The 25,558-nt window shown below is 46.6% G+C and overlaps 1 protein-coding gene across 1 annotated transcript in view; it reads right to left on the reverse strand.

The window, feature by feature from the left end:
• Window positions 1–3,766: 3,766 nt before the first annotated feature.
• Window positions 3,767–25,558, reverse strand: part of Ccdc6 (coiled-coil domain containing 6) — a 98,617-nt gene continuing 76,825 nt past the window's right edge. The window contains exons 4-9 of the mRNA XM_004657783.2: window positions 24,543–24,646; window positions 23,081–23,241; window positions 17,573–17,729; window positions 12,787–12,887; window positions 9,104–9,228; window positions 3,767–7,894 (exon numbers count right to left, since the gene is read on the reverse strand). Coding sequence (XP_004657840.2) covers window positions 7,712–7,894; window positions 9,104–9,228; window positions 12,787–12,887; window positions 17,573–17,729; window positions 23,081–23,241; window positions 24,543–24,646 — 831 coding nt within the window. The 3' untranslated portion in view covers window positions 3,767–7,711. The remainder of the gene's footprint in view (window positions 7,895–9,103; window positions 9,229–12,786; window positions 12,888–17,572; window positions 17,730–23,080; window positions 23,242–24,542; window positions 24,647–25,558) is intronic.

The raw sequence follows: 25,558 nt of genomic DNA on the forward strand, positions 1-25,558 counted from the left end.
CTCATAACCCTATACTTAGTTTAGATCAACTTTCTACCATGCTTGTCATTTTGGAGGGCACTGTATGAACTCTGCCACCTTGTTGCCAAAATAAGAACTTTCTATGTTGGCTTCTCTAGCACTGTCTTAACCATGATCCCTTTATTTTCAGTTTTGAAATCTCAATGACTGTTTCCCCCACCCACCCTTTACCGAAAGTTTTCCAGTGAAAAGTCTAAACTGTATTTTATTAGTTTGTTTCCTATTGCTGCAACAAATATCTGGTGGCAGAAACTTAATGGGTATTTTTGGCTCATGATTTCAGGGCATTCAGTCCATGGTCATTTTGCAGTTTCTGGGCTTATTGTGAGGAGAAACATCATAGCAGTGGGAACATGCGGCAGAGTCTACTGACCTCATAGAAGCTAGGAAGGAATTGGGAAGGAAGAGGCTGTATGAGGGAGAGAGAGAAACCCACATAAGCCAGATCCACAAGGTGGTACATACGTCTCAAGTTAATTTGCAGCGGTTAGAGGCCCTGGCATGTCCATTATCTCTACCTGCCTCTTTCTCTCATAAATAAATAAATAAAATTAAGCATGCTGAAAAATGGTCTAATAAATTCTCAGATTTAGATTACTGACCCACTGCCCATCTTGCTCCTCCTCCTCTTTTACTTGCATGCATGCCTGTATAGACAGTGTGTATGTATGTGTTTACATACATGGGTACACCCCTGTCCACCTTCGCAGTACTGTGGCTGCATGCGTGTGCCACTGTACCTGGCATTTGACGTGGTTGCTGAGCATCAAACTCAGGTCCTCACGCTTACACTTTGCAGGCTGAGTTATTTCCCCTGCTCTGCACCAGTCCAGAAAATTGTTTTAAGAAAATCCTAAATCTATCATTGCCTCTGCCAATACTTGTGCAACTCTGAGATACAGTCGTTAAGGCCCAAAACATCAATAAAAAGTGGACACATTTAAGAGCTCCCTTAAATCAGGCAGGACACCACCCACTTCACCTCCATCTGTGGCTACTTGAGGTTCTGCCTTCTCCAGCCATTCTCTGGCATTTTACATCACCTCTCTGCTTGCTCTGCTGAGTAAGCACTGAGCTCGTGTTCAGGAGAGAGTTCCTCCAAGGACACAATCTGCCTGAAGCCACAGAGAACAACTCAATGAAATCTGGCTTCCAAGGTCAGATGGGACCAGGAACTTCAACCTGGGCATGTGGTGTTTCTCACAGATCCCGTACCCAGCCTCTCAGGGAAACAGATGCCTCCTGAGAGAAACTTCTTTCAAAGCAAACCACCACGATCATAGCCGGGGGGGGGGGGGGGGGGGGGGATGGCAACAGGATTTCTGTACCGTCCACTCACCAGGGGGCCTCCGGCCCAGACACTGTCAGCCATACAGGTGCCACATTGAAGAGCAGAAGGGCACACGGCCTTCCTTCTGAGCGCATCCTCCCGAAAGAGGAGCAGGGGACAGATAGACGTCCTTGCTTCTGAGCATGTCCTCCTGCACACAGAGGAGCAAAAGACAGACAGACGTCCTTGCTTCTAAGTGCATCCTCCTGCACACAGAGGAGCAAAAGACAGACGTCCTTGCTTCTGAGCGCGTCCTCCTGCACACAGAGGAGTAAAAGACAGACAGACGTCCTTGCTTCTGAGCACGTCCTCCTGCACACAGAGGAGTAAAAGACAGACAGACGTCCTGGCTTCTGAGCGTGTCCTCCTCCTGCACACAGAGGAGTAAAAGACAGACAGACGTCCTGGCTTCTGAGCGTGTCCTCCTCCTGCACACAGAGGAGTAAAAGACAGACAGACGTCCTGGCTTCTGAGCGTGTCCTCCTCCTGCACACAGAGGAGTAAAAGACAGACAGACGTCCTGGCTTCTGAGTGTGTCCTCCTCCTGCACACAGAGGAGTAAAAGACAGACAGACGTCCTGGCTTCTGAGCGTGTCCTCCTCCTGCACACAGAGGAGTAAAAGACAGACAGACGTCCTGGCTTCTGAGTGTGTCCTCCTCCTGCACACATCACACAGGCCTCTGGTTCCTCAGTGACCACAGCCGCCTCCTTCTCATCCCCAGATCCTGCCCCTTTGCTTTTCCCCCATCAAATTGTAGGACATTTTTTGTGGCAGCTTCCAGGAGCCACTGGCCCTAATTCCTCATCCTCACGCTGGCCGTTTTCTGGACACATATATTGTGTTTCCAGTTTTTTTGTCCATTAAATGGCTGAGATCATGTTTCTGGAGCCAATTCAGCCTCGTCAGCTGCTGCACGAATTCAGACAAGTGATTTAAACTTCACTGCTTCTAAGCAGACCAGGGTGAGAAGGGACATGGTAGAACCCATTTCTTCTTCTTTTTTTTTTTTTGTTTTTCGAGGTAGGGTCTCACTCTGGTCCAGGCTGACCTGGAATTAACTCTGTCATCTCAGGGTGGCCTTGAACTCATGGCAATCCTACCTCTGCCTCCCGAGTGCTGGGATTAAAGGCGTGCGCCACCACGTCCAGCTGGTAGAACCCATTTCTAAGACAGCCTGACAGCTGTCTAAGGACAACTACGGGAGGGGAATCACCTGGTGGATGCCCTCTGGCCACCGCTGAGTGGCCTGCTGTTGTGGAATGTCCTTCTGACCTATCCTGGATGTCGTGCAGGGTGGCACATGGGAAGGACAGAAGCACGGGAGGCGGAGGGTGGGACTGGGAGGCAAAGCCTGAGCTGCCTGCGATGCACACAAAGCCCAGTGTGCCCAGACCCTGCCCTGCTCTTGGCACAGGACATCCTTCCCACCGGAGCAGCTGTTGTGAGAGTCCTGAGGTCGCCTACACCTGCCTGCCCTCAGCCATCCGGATCCAGCTGGCTCTAAGCCCCAGCTGTGCTTGGGCTGAGCTTCCCTAGAGCCGCTCTTCCCCATCACACAGCCCTTGTGGAACCTCCAAGCGTCAGCGGCCTTAGACACGGTGGCCTCAACTGACCTCTCTGGCCCAGATGTGTGCTCAAGAAGGGTCCTCACAGCCAACTGTCCAGGAAGATTGTGTTCTGAATTGTAAATGTGAACTAGGATAAAAAGAATTTAAGACACTTGCCTGCAAGGCCTAATGACCTGGGTTCGATTCCCCATTACCCATGTAAAGCCAAATGCATAAAGTGGCGCATGCATCTGGAGTCTGTCTGCAGCAGCTGGAGTCCCTGGCACATCCATTCTACTTGCAAAAAACTTTTTAGAAATACCTTAAACATTCCATTTCATAATTACTGTACTAAATTTTACATTTGTTTGAGACAGGGGCTCGTATGTCTCAAACTGAAAATGATGACCTTCAACCCCTAATCCTGCTACCTCCACCTCTGGGTGATGGAGTTACAGGCATGTGCTACCACACCCAACGTCATGCAATGCTGGTACTGAACCCAGGTCATGCCAGGCAAGTACTCTACCAACTGGACCACATCCCCAACCCTACGCTGTACTATTTCTCAAGTTCTGAAGCTATTTATACGTAACCTACCTGCATGGTAGTAGAGCTACATAACGGCATAGGTTGGAATCAATTGTGGGAGTAGTTTCAACCACAGAAACTGGTGAGCAAAGAATTTCCAAACCTTCCACAGCACCCACAGTGGAATGGCCCCATCCACCCCATCTTCCTTTGATTCCTCCAGCAGCTTTAGAGTTCAGACTCTTCACTGGATGTCTGCTAGAAGCAATGGGGAAACAATACTCATTTTCCATCACAAGGACTAGAAAGAAAGATGTGGTTTCCAAACCAAGAGGTGCATTTTAAAAAATTATCTTTATTTAGGTTTCTGATTCAGCACATGTATCAAAGACTAATCAACATAAAGGAAATAAGACAGTAATCAGAAGTCTTACATCTCTCTAAACTCCGAGCACGAATGTCAAGATTGAACTCCAACCTAGTCAGGTTGTAGACAAGCTACCATGACAACATACAGTGCGCACGGGTACGCAGCGGCAAAAGGCATGCTAGCATTTGGCTCTCCTCTCTTCCTTGTTGACGGTGTTCCGTTTGACAGGCCACTTTTTCCTTCCAGGCTAAGTTTGAAATAAAGTCCGTGAAGACGACTCAGGGTCCGTCTGGCCAGACATTCTTCCTGAGGAACGCAGTCTTAACTCGTGCCTGCAACTTTGCGCCAGGATGAAGTTCAGCCCGAGATGTACGATACACTGTAGATCACAGTGCAGACCACGTCAGACACTAACGTTGAGCAGTAACCCAAGTTAAGGCATGAATGCACACACGCACACGTGCACACACAGCATCCGTGCTAGCAGAACACAGGAGTCGCTCAATCGCCCAACAAGAGGCAACTTGGGTGTGTTAATCACAACTGCTGAGCGTTCTGGAAAATGCTCCCCAAAACTTTATGCTAACATATTTTATCAAAAATAAAAGAGATAAACTTAAAAAAAAACACTAAACCCCCTAACCTCTCTGACAATGGCTCCTGAGCACGAAGCTCACATAGCAGCGTCAATGGCTGGCTCTTTTAATAATTTGGAAATAGAAGTTTGTTTGACTATGCATTTCTTTGGTAGTCATCACTACAAAGTTCTCAGTGTGGGTTAATCTAAAAGACAAGTACTACACAGAAGGTCAAGTTATACAGAAAGCTCTCTTCTGTCCTGATAACAACATGAAGCTCTCCAAAGCACAAGTGACTATGCCTCCTCTTGCCTTACTGGGCACCCTCTAAAAGCAGGCTGCGTGCAGGGTAAAGTCACATCTACCTAAGGCAAGGACACACACAGTCAACACAAATTCACATTGTCAATTATTTCTGGTCGAATCAGAACCCGCAGTAGCACTTGGTACCAAAGCCACATTCTGGTCTCACACACTCATCCCATAGTTGCTCATCAGCACCTCAGGAGCTCAGAATTTAAAACTCCTTCCAATGACAAAGATGAAATAAATCTTAAGACTTCCACACTTGCCAAGTGTCTAAAACTCGGTTTGGAATGCCAGCATGCTTGATGAGAAAAGCAGATCAGAGCCCAGAGGTGGCAGGGACTCGGTGACCTAGGTTCAATATAAAGGCATGGTCACCTGAGGACAGAGTACCCATCTATTAGCAGCAGAGTGGTACCCGAGGTCTCTGTCACCTAGACAGAGAGTAGCTACTGAAGCTGTGCTGTTCCCACCTGTCCAAGGACGGCCACCAACGCTAACCCAGGCCTGGGCCGGGAGAGCGGGCCTCAGAATGGTGGGGACCGTGCTTGGCCCCCACAAGCAAGCACTCAACCCAGGTCAGATCGGCTTCCGACAGGCAAGCAGGCTCCTGTCTACGGGCTTAGAATGTCTTATCTGTCCTTAGCTGCAAGGCAAGCACAAGAAATTGTTCAAGCTTATACTGCCTAAGCTTTGCAGGCTCCACACGGGGGTCATAAAACATTTTCAAATGACAAGAGACATCATAATTTCAAAATAGTAGTGTTTGTTCTCAATTCTCAAGATCTATGTAGAGATGCAACTGGTTATGTTAAGAAAACTGTTGGAAGGAGCCATGTTTTATTCTGAAGTGAAATGATGCAGCTAGGGGAACCAGCAGTGTATTTTTGCAGAAGTCTGACTGTCCAGACCCCATCTCCCATCCAAGTACTAATGAGGCTTGACCCTGCTTAGCTTCCCAGATCAGACAAGACAGGGCACTTTCAGGGTGACAGGCCCACAGACTCAGAATTTTGTCTCTAGATACATCTAAGGCCGTGCTTTCTGGAGGTAACTCAATAGCTGGGAAGGTGAGTGAAGGTCATAGCATTATGGACTTTCCTGTTTGAGCCTAAGAAAGACACTAGCCAACAGCATGGAAATCTACAGTCTCAGAAAAGATTCTTGTAAACATGTATCTCTTGTAAGAAAAAGCAAGAACTGTACCGTGAAGGAGGATTTGCCTAGTCTCACAATAATTTCTTAGGGTGGTAATGTACCAGGAGGGCCAGTGAGCTGTTGAAGAAACCTCCAGGCTTGAGCCTTGGCAGTCAGCGTCAAGCTTCTCCCCCATCCCACCATGTCTGAGAACTGTGCTAGGATTGGTATGTCACATATACATCATAAATAACATTTTTATAAACTGATGATTTCTTCCTAGTAACTGAGGAAAAGTTCTCAGTTGGGAGGTGGAAGAAAGAAGAGGTGAAAAGACCCCATTGTTGCTTTTACTCTCAAGTACTTAAAATGCTAGCCAAACACTATTATCCATAACACTTTTCTTTATCATTCTGTTAACTCTTAAATATGCATTCAAAGGCAAAAATGGAGGTTTCTATCTGTACACTATTAAATATCTACAATGTCACGGTCCCTTATTATTCAGGAGTGTGTTCGATAAGAAGTTAGCTATTAGAGAGGGTTGTCACAAACGTGAACTCTTAAAAATTACTGATAAATTAATTTTTCCGTTCTGATTATATCCAACAGATACACGTTCTCATCATAAAATATACATTCTCTAGTAAGTTATTTTCATCCACAGCATATATAAATATGCAAACATAGGTGGTAAAAAGCACTTTACTACCAAAAGCACAAAAAAATTAACTGCTGAGAAATGAAAATAGAGATGTTGCAAGTATTAAGCAAAGAGTGACTGGCATGTTCCGTTTCACAGCGGAACAAAGGATTTATTTGTGCTCAACGAATGGAACCAATGTGTGCGGAGTTTTCTTCTGCGCTTGTTTGGGCAAAGTGGGGCAACCACCAGTGCTGACAAACCACTCTGCTCGCCATGCCTCCTCTCTGCCAGGCAGGACAGGCTTTGGTGGCCATTGCGCCAGGAGTTAACGTCCATTTTAAACAGTTTCCCGATAGCATGCTGCACCTTCAAACTCTGCCTCAAGAGAATGCAAGAATGGAAGGGGTCATCACACTGGTTCCGACAGTCACATCGCTCTGTGGCGGAAGTCAGTGAGCACATTCAAATCAGCCATGAAAACCACTGTTGGTATTAATCCACTTGCATCAGATGGGGGCAGTTTGGGTGCAATGACACCAGGGATAAAGGATTAATCACATCTGCATATGCAACAATGGCACCTCCTAGGTGTGTGGAGACGAGACACCCATGAGGGTTGTTTCTTGAAGTATGTTTTATAGGAGACATGGACGTCAACTTCCACTGACAACGATCTGTAACAAGCATATCTGTAGAAAGCTGCTAACACTGAGACAGGTCATGGGCACTGATTCATCTACCCGCTCTACACGGACACCTACCCTTTCAAAGGTCTGAACTGTAGTGCTGAGTTCTTGGTATGTCCCGTAAACACTATTGTAATTGGAGAAGGGGGTAATAACAGCTCAGTAATTTTCTGCAGATTCATGGAAAAAATGTAAAAAAGATATCCCTTCCTATTTTACAAACCTAAAAGCCAAGAAAATGAAGCTCTGGGGCCAGGGGAAAATTGCACACTGCTGCTGTGTTACCAAATACCAAATAGCAAACGCTCCAGCCAGGGAATGGACAGACATGTAGATTCAAGTAAAACACCGATGGAAACTGAAGTCGCCTGGTTAGTGTTGCAGAGCCACAACACTGGCTGCGTGTCTGACAAACATTTACAACGCAACGAGGAGGGAAGCCTGGATAACCTCAGTGCAAATCAGTCAGATCCAATATGCCAGGGGGAAGCCTTTGGCGTTGAGGAGGCGGCTCCGTCGGATGAGTCCCAACTGGAAATTCAGGCCAAGCACATGCATTAAGGCTGGGAGGAGGGGTGCACCGAGTGTGGCGAAGGGCTGGGCTGCGAAGGGGCTGCAGGCTGCACAGGGGGTGGAGGTGGAGGCGGAGGCGGCTGGACTGGGGTCTGTGTGTTGGGAGATGGAGGTGGCGTGGGCCGTTTGAACTTGTCAGGACTGTTGCTTCTCCGTGGTGAAGGCCTCTGTAAGGATGACAGGAAAAGCGGGTCAGCCTGCGGTAACTATGCATTTCCCACAAAGCCAAATCTTGACAGGCCAAGGTGAGACTGCGTTGATTTCCCTCTAGTGACCACAGAAGTTGCCATGACAAGTTAGTAAGGCAGTGTTTATACCTAGACCTATGATAAAGTTATGTGAAATCATAATACATCTTGCACTGTCTAGACTATTGGGCTTGGATCCTTTTATGGAACAGCTAGGAAAATGAAAAAAAAAAAAAAAGAAAAGTTAATGCTTGAGCATGCCCAGAATCCCAGTGCTGGAGACCTGGGAAGCAGAGACAGAGAGATCCATGGGGCTCATTGACCAACCAATGTAGCCTACTTAGTAAGCTCCAGGCCAGAGAAGGATCCTGTCTCAAAGAAGGTAGACAGTACCCAAAGATGTACAGCCAAAGTTGTTCTCTGGCCTGCATATATATGTGCACCCCACACACAAATCACAAGAGCTGACACATGCCCCCTTACATCTTTACTGTCAATTATATGGCCTCAGTTTCTTCTACTCATCTTAACATATTTCCCAGGTTCTATAGAGTCTGGCTCAACAGACAACTTCCCACAAAGTCCAACCATCAAACTGGCCAGACTTTCACAAACAACTAAAATAACTTCACAGGCCAGGGTTCTTTAAAATACTCTCACAGGAGAGAAGCCAATTCTTTCATCCAGTGACTGCATTTCTCCCTGCTCCATCAGTCAGCTACTTAGCCAGGTCTGCAGAAAATCTCTCTCTAATGGAGTCCTAGGATCACGTGAACTTAGCTTCATTCTAGTTCCAAGAGAAAACACTGAGCAAAACTAGGAACAAGGCTAGCTTCAGGAAGACCATCAAGGGTCAGTGAGCTATGAAGGTGCTGACCAAAAACATTTTCACACACTATGGAAGACAAGCATACCCTTTATGGCAAGCAGCTGGCCAGAGTTCAAGGGAGACACTGGCTGGACTTCAAGTTACATTTCACAAAGGGCAATGTCTCACAAGAAGCAAAACTGAAGTCTGCTGAAGATTCATTTCAACACCAAAACCTTGGTGGAACTACTGGGACCTCTCTGAAGTCTGAAGGTGAACTGACACAGACAGACAGAAAGGCAAATGGCTGTGGGCACCAATCCTTATCTCCCCAGGAGACTGGCTGGGGCTCCCATCAGGGTCCTCTTGGGAACACTTACTGCGATGCCATGGGATGTTCCCATGTGCTGCACGTGAAGGCCTGGGGAATTGTAGTAAGACATTCCGGCTCGAGTCAACGAAGTCGGTGGTGTGAAACCAACTGTGTGACTTGCATATGACAGACCTGAAACAAAGCAGGAAGAAGTTACCATTTCTAGCTACATGCCCAGCACCTTCGCCTATCTAAGGGATTTTTAGAGGCAGAAAGTCTCAACCACACACACAAATTAAAATAGACACGAAGAGGGGTGGGCTCACTCAAAGCACACTGGGTTACAGCTCTGGAACTGAAGAGAAATCCCAGAAACAAACTCACGCAGATACATCAACAGATCCTCCACAAGGAAGCCAAGAACACACGGTAGGGGAGAGTGCTCTCCTCAGGAATGGTGCTGGGAAACTGGGCATCTGCATGCAAAGGAATGACAGTGGACCACGCAACACACACAAACAGCAACTACAAGCGGACTGAAGAATTAAATTTAAGACCAGACACTGTTAAAGACTAGAAGGAAACAATGAACTGAGCAGGCAGCTTACAGAATGGGAGATTACATTGGCAAACTGTTGATGTCTGATAAAGGGTTAAAGGTCCAGAGTTTGTACGCTACTGCTGTAACTCAGTTGCAACCCCACCCCTCCAATGGTAGAGTAGGTCTAGTATATAAGAGACCCTGGGTTAGATGCCCAACAATGACCTAAAGGGGGGTGGTGGCTGGAATTGGCATTTCTTTATATACACAAATGGCTGGTAGTGTTTGTGAATATAATCTCACCATCACTAATCAGCTGGGGAAAGCAGACTAGAAGTACAACAAGGTATTTCACACCTACAGGAGGAATACTATTCAAAACACAAAGGTAACACCTTGATTACAATGTGACTAAGTTGGAATGGTTATGGAAAGCTCCTGTTTCCATTTCCAAAGTTAAAATGGAGCTATCATATAGATCAGCAATTCCACGTGTGGGGATTAAGCCAGAAGGCTGGGAATCAGGAACTCAAGAGAGACACTGGCACTCACTTGTGCCTGTAGCATTACTGGGAGCCATCAAGATGTGGGACCTACCTAACTGTACCAACAGGTGCATGGCCAAGGTGAACATGCCACCCAATAGTATTCTCCTGAAAGCATGACGCCATGACATGAGTGACCACAGACAAGCCTGGAGACCACCACACTATGTGGAATGACTCAGCTCTGAGATGCGGGATGGGAAGCATCAGACAGACACAGGGGAGAATGGGGGCTGGGAGGGAGGACTAGAGGGAAGAGACACAGAGAACCAACTTTCCGAAGCACAAGGCTTCAACACCCCGATGCATACAACCTGCAGAGCTGCTGGGGACAGTGCCAGTGCCCAGGTCTTATTAACTGTTGTTCTCAAATTCTCATAATCACATATCTCATCCTCGGCCCAAGAAGAGCTAAACAACAATGACCTAAGTTGAAACTGCCACTCCACAAACAGTGGCTGACTAAGAAGAAAACAAGCACATCACAATGACAGGAGCACATTAAGTCACGAGGCAGTGTCATGTTCCCCAGAGCCCATCACAGACAGAAGCACTAGCTTGTAGCTAACCAGACTGCTTTTGCTGGTCAAACCCGCAGTGCTGCAAACGGGAGCTCTCACCCTCAGCTGGCAGCCCTACCATTCCAAAAGCTCCGGAGATAATCCTTCTTACCGTAGGACAAGGTGTCCCACACCTAGACACATATCTTTCCAAGCAGTCCAAGTTCTCTTACTGGAGAACAGAATTAGAAATCAAGCCTGAGTGCTGGATGTACTCATTATTGGGTCCAACACCTATTTTTAGACTTCATTACTGCCCATTCCTGATTTAGAAATCTAAACATGCTAATCGTTATCCTTTTTGTAGAATCGATGAAATAGTGGGCAACCTGAGAGTAACTCCCCTCTTATTGTAACTCACATATGTAAATCTACATGCGATGAAAAAGCCGATCTTTGAAGCTGGGGTGTAGCTCAGCCACAGCATGCCTGCCTGGCACACACAAGGCCCCGAGTTTGATCCCAGTGCTGCAGAAAAAACAAAGCCAATACAAGGGCAGACCAGGATATTCTTTAAAAATATATTTATTTGTTTGGGAGGGGGGATAGAGAGCAAATGGGCACGCCAGGGCCTGTAAATGAACTCCAGACATGTATGGCTTTGTGCATTTGGTTTCACATGAGTTCTGAGGAATCGAACCTGAGTCCTTTGGCTTTGCTGGCAAGCACCTTAACTGCTAAGCCATCTCTCCAGCTCTAAACCAGGATCTTTCACCAATTATAAGGCATGTGTCTTTTTCATCAAACTGTGAAAGAAGATGCCAAATACTCAAAAATCAAGCTTCCAATGCTGACAAAAAACTGAGAAAAGGGCTGGAAAAATGGCTCAGCCATTAAAGGTACTTGCTTGAAAAGCCTGTTTGGCCAGGGTTTGATCCCCCAGTACCCACATAAAGCCAGATCCAAAAAGTGGTCCATGCATGTGGAGTTTGTTTGCAAGGGCAAGATGTCCTAGTGTGCTCATACTTTCTCTTCCTCTTTTTCTTTCTCCTTGCAAGTAATTTTTTGAACAAATGGAAAGAAATGAAAAAAGCAAGGTATGTTGAGTAGAAATGGCAAGTATACAGCAAACACCACGTGACACTAAAGACAGCTATCCAACAAAACAAAGCGAAGAGATGCTGGGATTTGTTGACTCCTACAGTGTGCAACATTCCAGACCAGAGTAGATTCAGTGCTGCCAGGAGGAGGCGCACCTGCCCTGACGGCACTGAGACTTCAAGGGTTAAAGACACTCTCATCTAGGCCAACTGAAAGACAGAAATTACAGGTGTAATTCATTCCATAGCCCAAGGAAAACCAAATAATCTACCTACCTAGGCAAGTACCACACCATGCCATTCTCACTACAGGCCACACTAGTCAAATTATGCAGATGGAATGCAGAATGTTTGTTATAACAGAAATCATATTCCACACCAAGGCCTGGCATTTGATATTTTTTTTTCAACAACTGCAACAATGTTTTTAATCAACTGGAAATGATATACCTCTAAAAACTTCTTCAGCTCTAAACAAATCAAGCAAGATATTATACTTAATGTGCATTGGCCTCATGTCAACGACACAATAAGCCACTTGCTTCTTTCAGACTCCTGCCTTCCACTGATAAATCAGAAGGCAAAAAAGCCTCAACTTTTATCATGGTCATGAAACCCTAAGACCTCTTACCCTAAGCCGGAAAGAGCCTCTGCGAGGGACCTAAGCCACTGGAGACCAGAGGAGCGACAAAGAGGGTAATGGCCTTGGCACTGACCTTGACGGGACTCCCTGCTCGGCCACAGTCTCTTGCCCTGCCCCGGCCAACGACCGCACAGTCCCAGCACAAAAGCTGAAGCTCTGTGCTGGGATTTTCTGTTTGCCTTTGATTTTCTCAGGTGTAAGGGCACAGGAGCACGGTGATCCCCAAAACTAACCCATTTCTACTGTACTTTCTGTGCCAGGTTAATTTGTAGCTGTCCCCTGTGTCAACACTAAGGGAAGCCCTTGTCTGGAGTTTGTCTGCAGCAGTAGTAGTAGCCCATGCCTTTTCTCTCTGCTCACAAATAGGTAAAAATATACATGTTTTAGACCTAGTCACCAAGGTTGCTGAAGACATACTCACCAGGTGATATAGGCCTGCTTGAACTTGGAGAAGGCGTGTAAGGGATTGGGCTGGACACAGTGCGAGGTCTTAATCCTTGTGCAGACATTTCATTAAAATACCTAAAAGAGAAGAAGAGAAGCGATCTGACCACCTACATTCAAATGGTCCTTAAGAGAGTGCTTACTATGTGAAAAGGTCTGGAACTCACATCTCTGGTCAAAATCCTGAGTATTCCTCAATATGGCTCTAGCAAGGAGACATTTCTACCACACCCTCCCAACTCACAGCGCCCCACTGTTGGCAAACCTCTTGGCCCAGCAGTGGGGGGAGCAGAAGCAGGCCTGCAGCAGCAAGGATGGTGTGCACTGCAGTCACGAACACAGACCCTCTCTGACTCCACAGGCACACAGACCTTCGTCTTGCTGCAATGTGATCTAGGACACAAAACCGAGAAAGCTCTCCAAGACGTGCCAAGTTGTTCACATACATTTCCAGGAACTCAACAACCCCCGTTTACAAGGCAAGCCGTGCTTGACCCAACGGTCACAGGACAGAAGGGCCCACGTGTCTGCGTAGCAGCAGATGTGCTGAGCACCTCAGGCAGGTCACGCCTGGACACACTGCTGACTCTGACCTCCTCCTGGACTCAAAACGCACATCAGCCTCGAGAACTCTGAAGTGTGATGTGAAAACATGAGCGTCCACCATGTGAATGAGACTCAGAGCACTCACCAGGAGGAATTTCTGCTTGAGAGACTTCCCGGTGAGCTTCCCCTGAAGGCAACTAAACACCATTTAGTTTAGAATGTCAGCTCATGCAAGTAGCTACCATGGCTGAGGCAGATTGAATGTATGTCCCCCATAGATTCAGGTGCTGGATTAAAACTGAGTCTGCAGCCTTGGGCTACGAGCAGGCAGACTCCGGGGTCAGGAGTGCATCACTGGGGGCGTCTGCACTCCAGCCTGAAGGAGGGCAGGGTGAGCCCGGAGGTGCTGTTGGTGGTGCCTCCTGGATTATGAACCAGCTTCTTCCATTCTGTGATGGAGCTCATCTGGGTCCATAAGCTTCAAATGAACCCATTCCTCCCACAAACCGTGTCTGGTTTGGGTGTGCATCCCAGCAATGTGTAACTGACTTTAACAATGGCCAATTCCCAGCAGGTAAATGGGACTTGGACAAAAATTAGGCCTTATAACCTCCAAGGCAAGGTCTTACGCCAGCTCAGGCTGACCTGGAGCTTATACTCTGTAGCTCTAGATTGGCTGTAAACTCACAGCAATCCTCCTGCCTCAGCCTTCCGAGTGCTGGAATGCAGGGCTAGGCCTCATGATTTCACATGCGCCTCAATCGGACAGTCACCCCTCAGCATACCTAGCCTCTTTCACGCAGCCCCACAGAGACCTTGGTGGAACCTTTCTTTGTATGCCACGTCCAGGCAAGCGGCTGAGATGGCCTCTGTGGTCTTAAGTGTCAGCCACCTCCTCCTCCCACGTGCACTGCATCTCCAGCACCCCCAGGAGGCAAAGGAGCATTTACTAGGCCGCTGGGCAGTGTGCAGACTAACCTACAAAAAGCAAAGCAGACCTTCTCAAGTGAATACTGGTCCTGGAAGGCAGTAATTACCCAGCAGTCTAAAGTAGAGTTAGTCCTACCTCACAGGGAGAAGAGCCCCTCTTGAGCATGCTGAATCCAGGGGTAGGCAGCCGCTGTGTATACTAACCAGGGTCTGCTCTGAGACTTCCAGGAGTAAGTAAGGTAGCAAATGAGCTGCTCTGTGTCCTGACTGACATTTTCAGTCAAATAGTTCTCAGAGGATTCTCAAGACAACAGGGAAACCATCAACAACAGATCCATTTACGTTAGAATCAAGGATGGTAGTTTCATAATACAAACTTTGAGAAACAGAAAAATAGATGTTTTAAAGAGGATAACATTCTATTTTTATAATTTTTTAATCCCCTTTGTAGCCTTCCAATATAGGTAATTTAAATTTTCTTGAAACCATCCCCAGGAAGATGACCAATCACTTCACTGTCCCCCTATTTCTCCTTCAAAACAGAAACAAAGTGCAGAGCTGCAGCACTGCCCAATGCCAGGCACCCTGCTGCAGCCGCAATGGACAGTGCTTCAGGTGGGACACGGCCCCCACTGAGAGCTGGCCATGGGAGGGAGGGCGCCCACATCCAGAACAAGGATCTCTCAGCTAGCTCAAAAGGTCATTTTCTGCTTGGACTTGGGTGGTTATCGTAACAGCTTCTTTAGTCCCACGCTCAGAGTAAGGGGATGTAGGTGAGGGACAGGGCACAGAAACCAACTGTCTGGCTGGCCAGTGAGTGACCCTCACCACAGAGGCATGAGGAGGGAGTCCAGTGGTTAGGCTTGAGCACGCATATGCAGCATACCAGCTTTACCTTTTAGAAAGTAGCTGCAGGAAAGGCTCACAAGTTAGGCACGGAGGAAGTTATGCACTAGGAAAGCCCTCAAGGTTTCAACAACTCCGGTCCCTACTGCCCTTCACTCTGTGCATAGATTTTCTTCTGACTGCTTACAGCTTGCTTATCGACTCAGAGGCATTAGGATTCCTCTCATGCTTGAGGCAGAATTAACACAGGACTGAACAAATTCAAAAACAAATACCTAGGCATGGAAAAGGGAGATGTCCAAGCTAAAGACATAGAAAACATTTTCAGTGAAAGAGTTGCAGGAACAGTTAAACCCTACTGTCAACTTGGTAAGATTAGGGATGAAGTAAGAGACATCCCTCTTGGGCAGGTCTGGCAGCACATTTCCAGGCAGGGCTGATGGACAGAAGACAACCTTCTCCCACAGTGGGCAGTCCTTCTAGAGGTGGGTCATAATAACAAGTTTCCAAGAGGACACCAAACAGACTTCTCAGCCTAGCTGCCCTTGCTACTTGCTGGGGCACACATCTGCCCTGTTGCTGCTACCCTTTGTGACCCCTGCACCCAGATTCATCAACCTTCCAACACAGACCAGTGGCTCTCCACAGATTCTTCAAGCTGTCAGTACCACACTGAGACTGCTAAGGCACCCAGCCTTGTGGACTGGGCAGCTGCAGGGTGCTTGGCCTCTCCACCCTGCAGACAGCCATTGTTGGGCCATCTAGCCCATATCCTGTGTGCTAACCTAACACAACCCCTTGATAATACAGTCATTCTGTTGTTCTGGTTATCTAGTCAGGACTAATACAGATACCGATCCAGAATAGGAGTTTAAACACCAAGACAAAAAGACCAGCAAAAATCCCCCTTGTGTCTTATCATAGTTAAAACTCTGAGTATACAGAACAAAGAAAGAACACCGACAGCTCCAACAGAGAAGCACCAAGTCACATATAAGGGCAAACCCGTCAGAGCTTGCAGCAGCTAGGGGCCCTGGTGTTCTCTCTCACTTGCTCTCTGTCCCTGCTTGCAAATAAGTAAACTTTTTTAAAAAGTATTTTCAGCAAAATAAAAGATACAAAACCAACATTGAAACATAATCAGCTGATTTTCTATATACAAATAATGAACCTGTCAAGTCAAAAAAACTATCCCATTCAAAACAGCTTAAACAACATACCTAGGAATAAACCTAGCCAAGGAGATAACAGACATTTGTAATGAAAATGTTAAAACACTGAAGAAACGCATAGAAGATACTAGAAGATAGAAAGACTACCCATGCTTATGGATCAGAAGATTATAGTGAAAATGGTTATTAACCAAAAGTGATCTATATATTCAAAACTCCAATGACAATCTGCACAGTGCTACAGAAAACAATCCTGAAACTCCAATGGAAGCACACCCCAGGTAAGCCTGAGCAAGCCTGAGCAACAACGACCAATGCCGGAGGAGCCCCGCTAGCCGACTTCTAGATACACTGCAGAGCCGTCCTAACGAAGGCACGAAGACAGCCATGTTCATGTAACCCACTCAACAGAAAAGAGGACCAGAACGAAACCTACACAGCGACAGCTACCTGAATTTTTTTTTTTGCAAAGATGGTAAAAACAAACATTGGAAAGTGGACAGCCTCTTTAACAAACGGTGCTGGGAAAATTGGCCACAGGTAAGAGCACAGCCTGTGATCTCAATCCCTCCCTGCACACGAACGATCACAATGGATCAAAGACTACAATGTATGCCCTGAATGTATGACACTCCTTAAGGAAAACACTTCGAGGTTCATGTGGGCAAATACGTTCTTAAAAGGGCTCCACTTGAAGACGGGCGTGGTGGCACACGCCTTTAATCCCAGCACTCACGAGGCAGAGGTAGGAGGATCACCATGAGTTCAAGGCTACGCTGAGACTACATAGTGAATTCCAGATCAACCTGAGCTAGAGAGAGACCTAACCTCGAAAAAAGGGGGTGGGGGGGCTCCACTAGTTTAGGAAATAACAATTGACAAGTGAGACGGTATGAAATTAAAAAGCTTCTGCACAGTACACCGAACAATCAAGTGATAATTCTTTGTCTGAGTACATGAATTTACTTATTCCTGATGACAGAAATGACAATAGTAAATGTATTTTTCTGATATTTTTGATCACAGTTTTTGTAAGTGGATGTTAAATTTTTTTAAACCTTTTCTCTCCCTACCCAGCAGTATCAGTATTGCCATTTTCTTGTTTTCATGTGTTAGAGAAATATTCAGTCATCTGCATTTTTCCCCTTGTGAACATTTACTTTGACTTGGTAGTACTATGTATTTAAGCTATTCTTTCCCTTTTCCAAGAGCTGAAAAGACGGTTCTCTTGGAGCTGGTGTTTTCATGACCTACAGGGCCCATACAAACCTCTCATCGTCCATCTCCAGGCTGGACTCGCTCTCGGAGAGCTGCCGACAGAGCGCCTCCCTTCTCTCCATCTCCCTCTGCAGCTTCCTCTGCAGCCGCAGGTTCTCCTCCCTCATGTGCCGCTCCTCCTCCAGGTACTGGGCCATTTTCTCTGAATCTGGAAAGCCAGAGTTCTCAATTAAACTGTGGTACATGCATGAGCTTCAGAGAGAATGCCCCATACAGCAAGGAGCTGCAGAGCAGCATCCTTCTCTCCTCTCACACAGAGACGAGATCTAGAGTCAAGTCAACCAGTCAGTTACACTTAGAGAGAAGAAGTACAACGGGTGCTGCGAGGCTGGGCGTCACCTTACCCTTCGCTCACCTCACAGGTGCTGCGGGAGGAAGAGAAGACAGCAGAGCTGTGCCACCAGGGCTCCTCTCCCACTGGGGGGCTGGGAGAGAAGGGAGCCCGCAGAGGGCACCCGATTCTGCCCGCTGGCTTCCCTGCAGGCACCAGTGTGGCTCTGTACTTCAGATGGGTCACCAGTGGCCTCCCGCCCCCATTAGCACACCCACCATTCCCACTGGTCAGGCTCACCCAGAAGCACTGTTCCAGAAGAATACAGTCACAACTGACATCGTTCTGATAACAGAAACAGAAATTAAGTCTCATTTGGGGGGGGGGGGGTGCCATTGATGCCCCATTTCTGGCCTGGCTCCTCAACAGGGCTGACCACCTCTGGACTGAACACTGGACAAGGCAGAACCATTTCTATTCTCTCTCCTGGGAGCTAACATCTTTATGTTCCATCAAATGACAACTCTCACTAGTGACTGGTTGAGGATTTCTAAGAAGACATCAGTAAACACTAAAGAGTACATAAAAGCACTTGCATATCCCTATTTTAAATATCAAAATTATTACACATTTTTACATACACTAAATACTAAACCTGTCAGCTGTTTTCAGTACAGCCAGAGACCCTGCAGTTTAATCCACATATTAAAAAAAATCTCCTTAACTGAAGGCATGCTGAGAGAGTATTTACAAAGCATACTTCTAATATGAACAACCTAGAGCTGTTTCTTTCCAAATCTGTAAGCACGCAGACTTCATCCCTGAGCTCAACAGGAAGTGCCAGGCGGCCCTGGCGTGCGACTGCTGGTCACAGGAAAGGTGAGCTTCACAGCAAGGGCCTTTCTCTCCCATGAATAGGAAAGTTTCCCACAACTGCAGATCTGAGGCTCCCTGAGCAATAACTACAGGGGAGAAGCACTGTCTCTCAAAGAAAATCATGATTCAAGCCAGGCATAAGATGGGAAAACAAAGGCAGGAGCAAGGCAGGAGGGTAGAGTTTTCAAGGCCAGCATGGGCTATGTAATGAGAACCCCCATCTCAACAAAAGAAGAAAAGGAACAAGAAAGGGCATAATTTAGCATGTGGGGACTCCGCATAAAAATCCTGAGACAGGGCTGGAGAGATGGCTTAGCGGTTAAGTGCTTGCCTGTGAAGCCTAAGGACCCCGGTTCAAGGCTCAGTTCCCCAGGTCCCACATTAGCCAGATGCACAAGGGGGCGCACGTGTCGGGAGTTCGTTTGCAGAGGCTGGAAGCCCTGGCACGCCCATTCTCTCTCTCCCTCTATCTGTCTTTCTATGTCTGTCGCTCTCAAATAAATAAATTAATTAATTTAAAAAAAATCCTGAGACATACACTATAGATGAGAATGTTAACTGGGATGGGGCCAGAAGACTTCCTGGCAATGCAGAAACTAAGCCAGACCAGGTGACAAGGCGGCTCTAGGCCAACTTCTGTGCTGTCAAAGATCCAGGGCTGGCTGGTCCATGGCATTCCTCGGGTGCCCTCTGCTGGCACACCACCGCACCTGGCTGGTGCTGAGAGAGTCAACCTTCTGATCCTCACCCAGCTCCATCAGTCCTTAGAGTCACCCAGTGTGATGCTGATGCTTTGGAGGCTGAGGGACCACCTGCCACAGCTACACCCATAGGAGGAGCGGGCCATGATGCAGGAGGCTGGGGATAAGCAAGGGCCTAATAGTAATGCATCCTCCAAGGCCAGGCAAAACCTTCTAAGGGCAGCTAAGTGACACTTGCTCTGTCACCTATTCCCGTTCCCCGGGGAGGGGGGGAAGAGGAGAGATCAAATTAGACTCACAGCTGCCTCTAGTGGGCTCTGATGGCCTTTCAAAGACCATGTCGTGCAGTGGTCCCCAAGGGATCAGACTCTCATTTTGCTTGAAGCCTAACTAAGCCAGTTAAAATGCATAAGGCCACAGGCGAACGTCAGTTCTGAGGGGAGACGCTAAATCCCATCTGTGGTCCCACACAGAGAAAGCTCAGAAACACTCCCATTTGAGAAGACCTCCACTTGCCTTACCTGCTGTCATGGAATGGATATAGCAGCTATGGAAGATAACCTTGGAATTATATGGATTAAAAAATAAATCAGGGCTGGAGAGATGACTCAGCAGTTAAAGGCACTTGCCTACAAAGCCAAAGGACCCAGGTTTGATTCCCCAGGACCCATATAAGCCAAATGCACAAGGGGATGCATGTGTCTAGAGTTTGCTTGCAGTGGCTGAAGGCCCTGGCATTCCCATATTCTCTTTCTCCTCCCTTTCTCCCTCTCTCCTTCTCTCTCCCTCTCAAATAAATAAATAAAATATATTTTAGGGCTGGAGAGATGGCTTAGCGGTTAAGCGCTTGTCGGTGAAGCCTAAGGACCCCGGTTCGAGGCTCGGTTCCCCAGGTCCCACGTTAGCCAGATGCACAAGGGGGCGCATGCGTCTGGAGTTCGTTTGCAGAGGCTGGAAGCCCTGGCGCGCCCATTCTCTCTCTCTCCCTCTATCTGTCTTTCTCTCTATGTCTGTCGCTCTCAAATAAATAAATAAAAAATTTAAAAATATATATATATATATTTTAAAAAATACAGAGCTAGAGAGATGGCTTAGCAGTTAAGGCACTTGTCTGCAAAGGCTAAGGACTCATGTTGACTCTCCAGGTCCCATGTAAGCTAGATGCACAAGGGGATGCAAGAGCATGAGGTCACACCTGCACACAAGATGGAGTTCGACTGCAGTGGCTGGAGGCCCTGATGCACCAATCCTTTCTCATAAAAAATAATTTTGAAAATATTTTTAAGATTTCAGGGGACTATAGTTTACTTCTGGAGAAACTTAGAAATCTATTTGCCCAGAGCTGAAATGATGTTAATGCTGTCACCTTTACATGACAAAGATGAAAAGGCTTTTGCAGGTATGACTGTGAACTAGGAAGACAAACCTGTACTGCAAGGGTGGTGGAGAGGATTAAGAGTGAAAAGGAGGTATGAGCAGGAGGTGGAGGTGTCAGTGAGGTCACCCCAGGAAAGGGTCATGAGCCGAGGCATGTTGAGCCTTCAGAAGCCACGGAAGACAAGAGAGTATTCTCAGATGCTCCCCTGGAGTCTCAGAAAGGCGTGCAGCCCTACCAACACTGTAATGCTAGCCTAGGGGGACCCCTGTGAAGGGAACCAAGCTTTACTGACAGTATGAGTGCCTCCAGAGACCCATGTCAGACCTTGGACTTCCAGGGTCATGAGGTAATAAATCTGCATGGCTCTGAGCTGATACTCATGCTGAGGCTGAAGAAGACATAGGAGATGAACACATCACACCCCTCAATGGCTCTAGGGATCATGACACATCTCAGATGTATCACAGGGCTAGAACTTGCAACGAACTTCTGGGAGAAATATAATGATACCAACCACTAACTGATCAAATCTACTTGAGAGTAGTGTTGATGTGTTCCTGCCCAGATAAATGTGTGCACAGACACGGTCATTGTAACTGGGGCATGGCAAACAAAAAGGAATGAGACCATTTAAACTATGACATACCCATACAACTGAACACCATGCAGCTATTTAATAAGGGCCTAAGGCAGCTCAGTATGTATTAGCAAGGGGCGGGCTGCGAGTTATTAAAAGAAAGAATGTAGGGCTGGACCGATGGGTCAGAGGTTAAAGTGCTTGCCTGAAAAGTCTCATGATCCAGGTATGACCTCCCAGTACCTGTGTAAAGCAGATGCACAGAGTGGCCATATGTCTAGAGTTCCTTTGCAGTGGCTGGAGCCCCTTTCATGCGCTTGCTCTCTGCTTGAAAATAAGTAAGACCTTTTTTTTTTTTTTTAACAAAAAGTGAAAATGGGGCTGGAGAGATAGTAGCAGTTAAGGCACTGGCCTGTGAAGCCTAAGGACCCAGGTTCAACTCTCTAGAACCCATGTTAGCTAGATGCGCATGGTGGCACATGTACCTGGAGTTCACTTGCAATGGCCGCAGGTGGCCCTGGCATGCCCATTCTCTCCCTCTCCCTTTCCCCCAATAAATAAAACATAAAATTAAAAAAAATTTAAGTAAATATGGAGACACAAAGGTTTATGTCCATTGTGCTACCAATGATACAGCACAGTATTATATGCACACATAATCTCAAAGAGTGTAAGAAAGACGTGTGGATTGTGGAAACTGCTAAGGTAGGATCAGAGGTGAGAGAGAGAAACTTCTTTTTTCATTATCGCTTCAGAAAGATAAATTTCAGCATCAGAAACTCAGGAGTAGGGCAGACCAGAGAAAATGCAGACAGACCTAAGGGAATACTCGGGAACTCGGTGCCTTTTTTATATCCAACTCAAGTCAACCTCTTAGCCTTTTCCAAAATATTCAGTATAAATTTCAAAAGCATTTCTTCTTCAAATATCACGAACAAATGCCAGTTAAGATTAAATTTTGTAGTAAGGAGGGTAAATACTCTCTTCTCCCTTAATATTCATGAGTGCAATGAGATCTCCTGTCCTGTTCGGATTTAGCACAATCTGAGTGGTAAACTTGAGGGAGAAGATTAAAGATGCTACACGGGGTTCTGTAATTGCCTCCTAACGTTATACTACATTATCTTCTAAAGGTGTTCTGAACCCCCCTCTCCCTAGAGTAACAGCTGTGTGTGTGTGCATGCATGCATGCTTAATGCATATTCCCAGGGGCTAAGGAGATGCCCAGGTGAGTGAGAGAGTTTTCTATACAAGCATGAGGACCACAGGTCCATCCCTAGCACCCAAGTGGAAGGTGGGACAGGGCCACACAAGCCTGTGACCACCGAGCGGATGAGCGTGCTGACAGGAGGCTCACCGGGGCTCACTGGCCAGCCAGTCTAACCAAAACATGTGGACTTGCTGTTTGTACAAGTGTCGCAGGAAAGTCAGGTGGAAGAATGATACAGGACACTGGATTTCTTCCCCTGACCTCCGCTGAGCATGTGCACAAGGCTCATACCTCTATACACATGTGCATATCCACGCTCTCATACAACATGGGCAGATTCCAGGATGACAGGTAAATTTATGCAGCTGTCTGTCAGTAACCAACCACATGCAATATGAATATGACTACCATGACTTCACCGTATACGTAGTGATAATGCAGACATCCTCAACAGACACCAAGCTGCAGGCCCCAGAGGCTACGTACGTTGTAACTGAGCCGCTCTGAGCTGTTTCTTCAGCCGCTCCACCTCGTTCTTTAGGAACCTGATGTGGCGCATCATGTTTTCTGGAGAATCAATCTCCATGGAGACATCTCTAGGTGATGGAGGGGCAGAGACGGGCTGGTCTAATTTCTCCTGCAGGATTCTTCACAGAAAAGAAAAATTCCAACAATGAACAACAATTTGCCTGGAAAAGACTAAACATCATGCTGTCTGGAAAGCTTGTTTTAAAGCCAGCTTCTGTTCACGGAGCAGAATTCACAGACTTAATGCCTCTGCCCTTGACATCTGCTTCTGGTCACCCTCATCTGCTATGATCTCAGGTCAGAGGGCAGAACAGAGGGATCTAATCACCTGTAGCTCTTGAAAGGAGCCCTGCCAACTAAGCATGACTGGGAAGTTTACTGAACACCTGCTTCAGTATTATGCCCCGAGTTCTGTGGACACTGCCAATTACCGGCTGACTGAAAGGTTGGCAGGCTTGCTTCAGGGCAGGGGGAGAGCAAGGAGCACATACTCTCATCATACTTTGGGTCAAACTCAGGAAGAAGTATGAATCTTCTTGGAGGATGGATAACACAGAGATCCTCTGTTTCTACAACTCCTTCCTGCAAAACCAATGTCAAAAGCTTGACAAGCCAGGCTGAGGGGAGCCTCCACTCTGGCCACACCAAGCTAAGAAATGTCAAACAAGACACATCAGAAATACTGCGTCTCCAACTGTATCTGGTGGCTCCTCCTTCTCGACCAAGTAGTTACATATAAAATGCTGAAACACACAACAGCTCTGAGCTGCAACATGGCCATTTCACGCTGTTTGGTTCACCAGCCACTGCAGTCTCCACTGCACTCAGAAAAGGACGACCACCAACCCATCTCTAGTGCCCTCTGCTGCGGTTTTGGTTTTTGATTTTTTGTTTGATTTTTATTTTTCACCTTTGAATTTGCCCTAAATTACTTATATACATATATAAATATAGATAAATATGGGCATATCTACTTATATATGTATATATTTACATACTAAGTATTTAGAAAGCAGCTGAATGAAGTGACATGTTGCAATCACAACTACCTTTGACAACAACCTGAAAGTGCATCCGAGCCCTGTGATTAATTCTGTCATGGCCTTGGAACTACAGATGCAAAAACAGGAAGAGAAAGCAGAAGAGCTGACCTGACCAATGTGCAAAGAGTTCAGGAAGATCAAAGATTTGTTCCTCTAGCAAGTTAAAATGTATGTCACCAAGGCACTCAAATGTCCCACTGGGGAGCACGGTGGTGGCATCTGAGGACGCAGGCCTGGGAATGATTGCTGACATACTCCTTTCTCCATTCACTGTTGCAGCAAATTAAAAAAAGTCCCACTGCTGTCCCTCAGTCACACTCACAGAGAGTCAGACAAGACAGACACACACACTGAGAGAAGAGCAAGACTAAACAAACCGTTTTTCAGCTTCCAGTTTGTCCATCCTTTTCCAAAGACGGTTGACCAGCGCTTCCTGCTCCTGCTCCAGTGTGTTTTCAAGGTCAATCTTCTCCCGTCTCAACTAAAGGAAGGAAACAGAGTTCACTATGGTCGGTCAGCCACTGAAATTTTGCTGATGAGATCTACTGGAATGAACCATTAGGGTGCCCTTACTTGAAGGAATATGCAGACAGAGCCAATGTGCCTCTAACTTCAACATGTAACTGAAAAACCTGAGAGGTAGGTTCACCCTCAAGATGTCGCCTGGCATGTGCACCAGCATTTACTCAAGTCACATGAGTCTTCCTTCATCAGGGCTTGGGGGTGGCCGGTTTGCTCACTGTACTGGACTTCTCTAGCTCTGCATGAAATTCCCATGCTAAGTCAGAAATGTTAACTTAGTATGCATACAAATAACACCATGGTGCTGTAGAGATGGCTTAATGGTTAAGGCGCTTGCTTGCAAAGCCAAAGGACCCAGGTTTCATTCCCCAGGACCTATGTAAGCCAGAAACACAAGGTGGTATGTGCATCTGGAGTTCATTTGCAATGGCTGGAGGCCCTGGCATGCCCATTCTCTCTCTCAAATAAATTTTAAAAGTTTAAAAATAAATAAACAATGCTCCAAGGTCTGGGAACAGGTACCAGTTAATAGATGTACTAAGACATAAAAACATGAACAAAAATGGTGAACACCTGTCATCACACTGGGGAAGGATATGTAGTTGGGAAGGAAATCTCCACCTGCTCTAGTTCCTAGGATGAAGTAAATATGAGAAAATGCACTGAATCAACCAATTAATATTGAGCAATATACAGTAAGCCCAGAGAAAAAAATGCCAGACTGTGGATAAAAGAGCTGTACCTATGGACCAAGGAAGGAGGCATGTATTTCTGCCCTTGTGGGACTTCATTTTAGTGGAGACCATGACAGTAAATTGAACCCAAGGATATGTGTGAAAGAAATAGGAAAAAAAGAGAAAGTGGTGGTAAA

The sequence above is a fragment of the Jaculus jaculus genome, chromosome 18 (assembly GCF_020740685.1).
Source record: "Jaculus jaculus isolate mJacJac1 chromosome 18, mJacJac1.mat.Y.cur, whole genome shotgun sequence".
In the NCBI taxonomy this organism is placed as follows: domain Eukaryota; kingdom Metazoa; phylum Chordata; class Mammalia; order Rodentia; family Dipodidae; genus Jaculus; species Jaculus jaculus.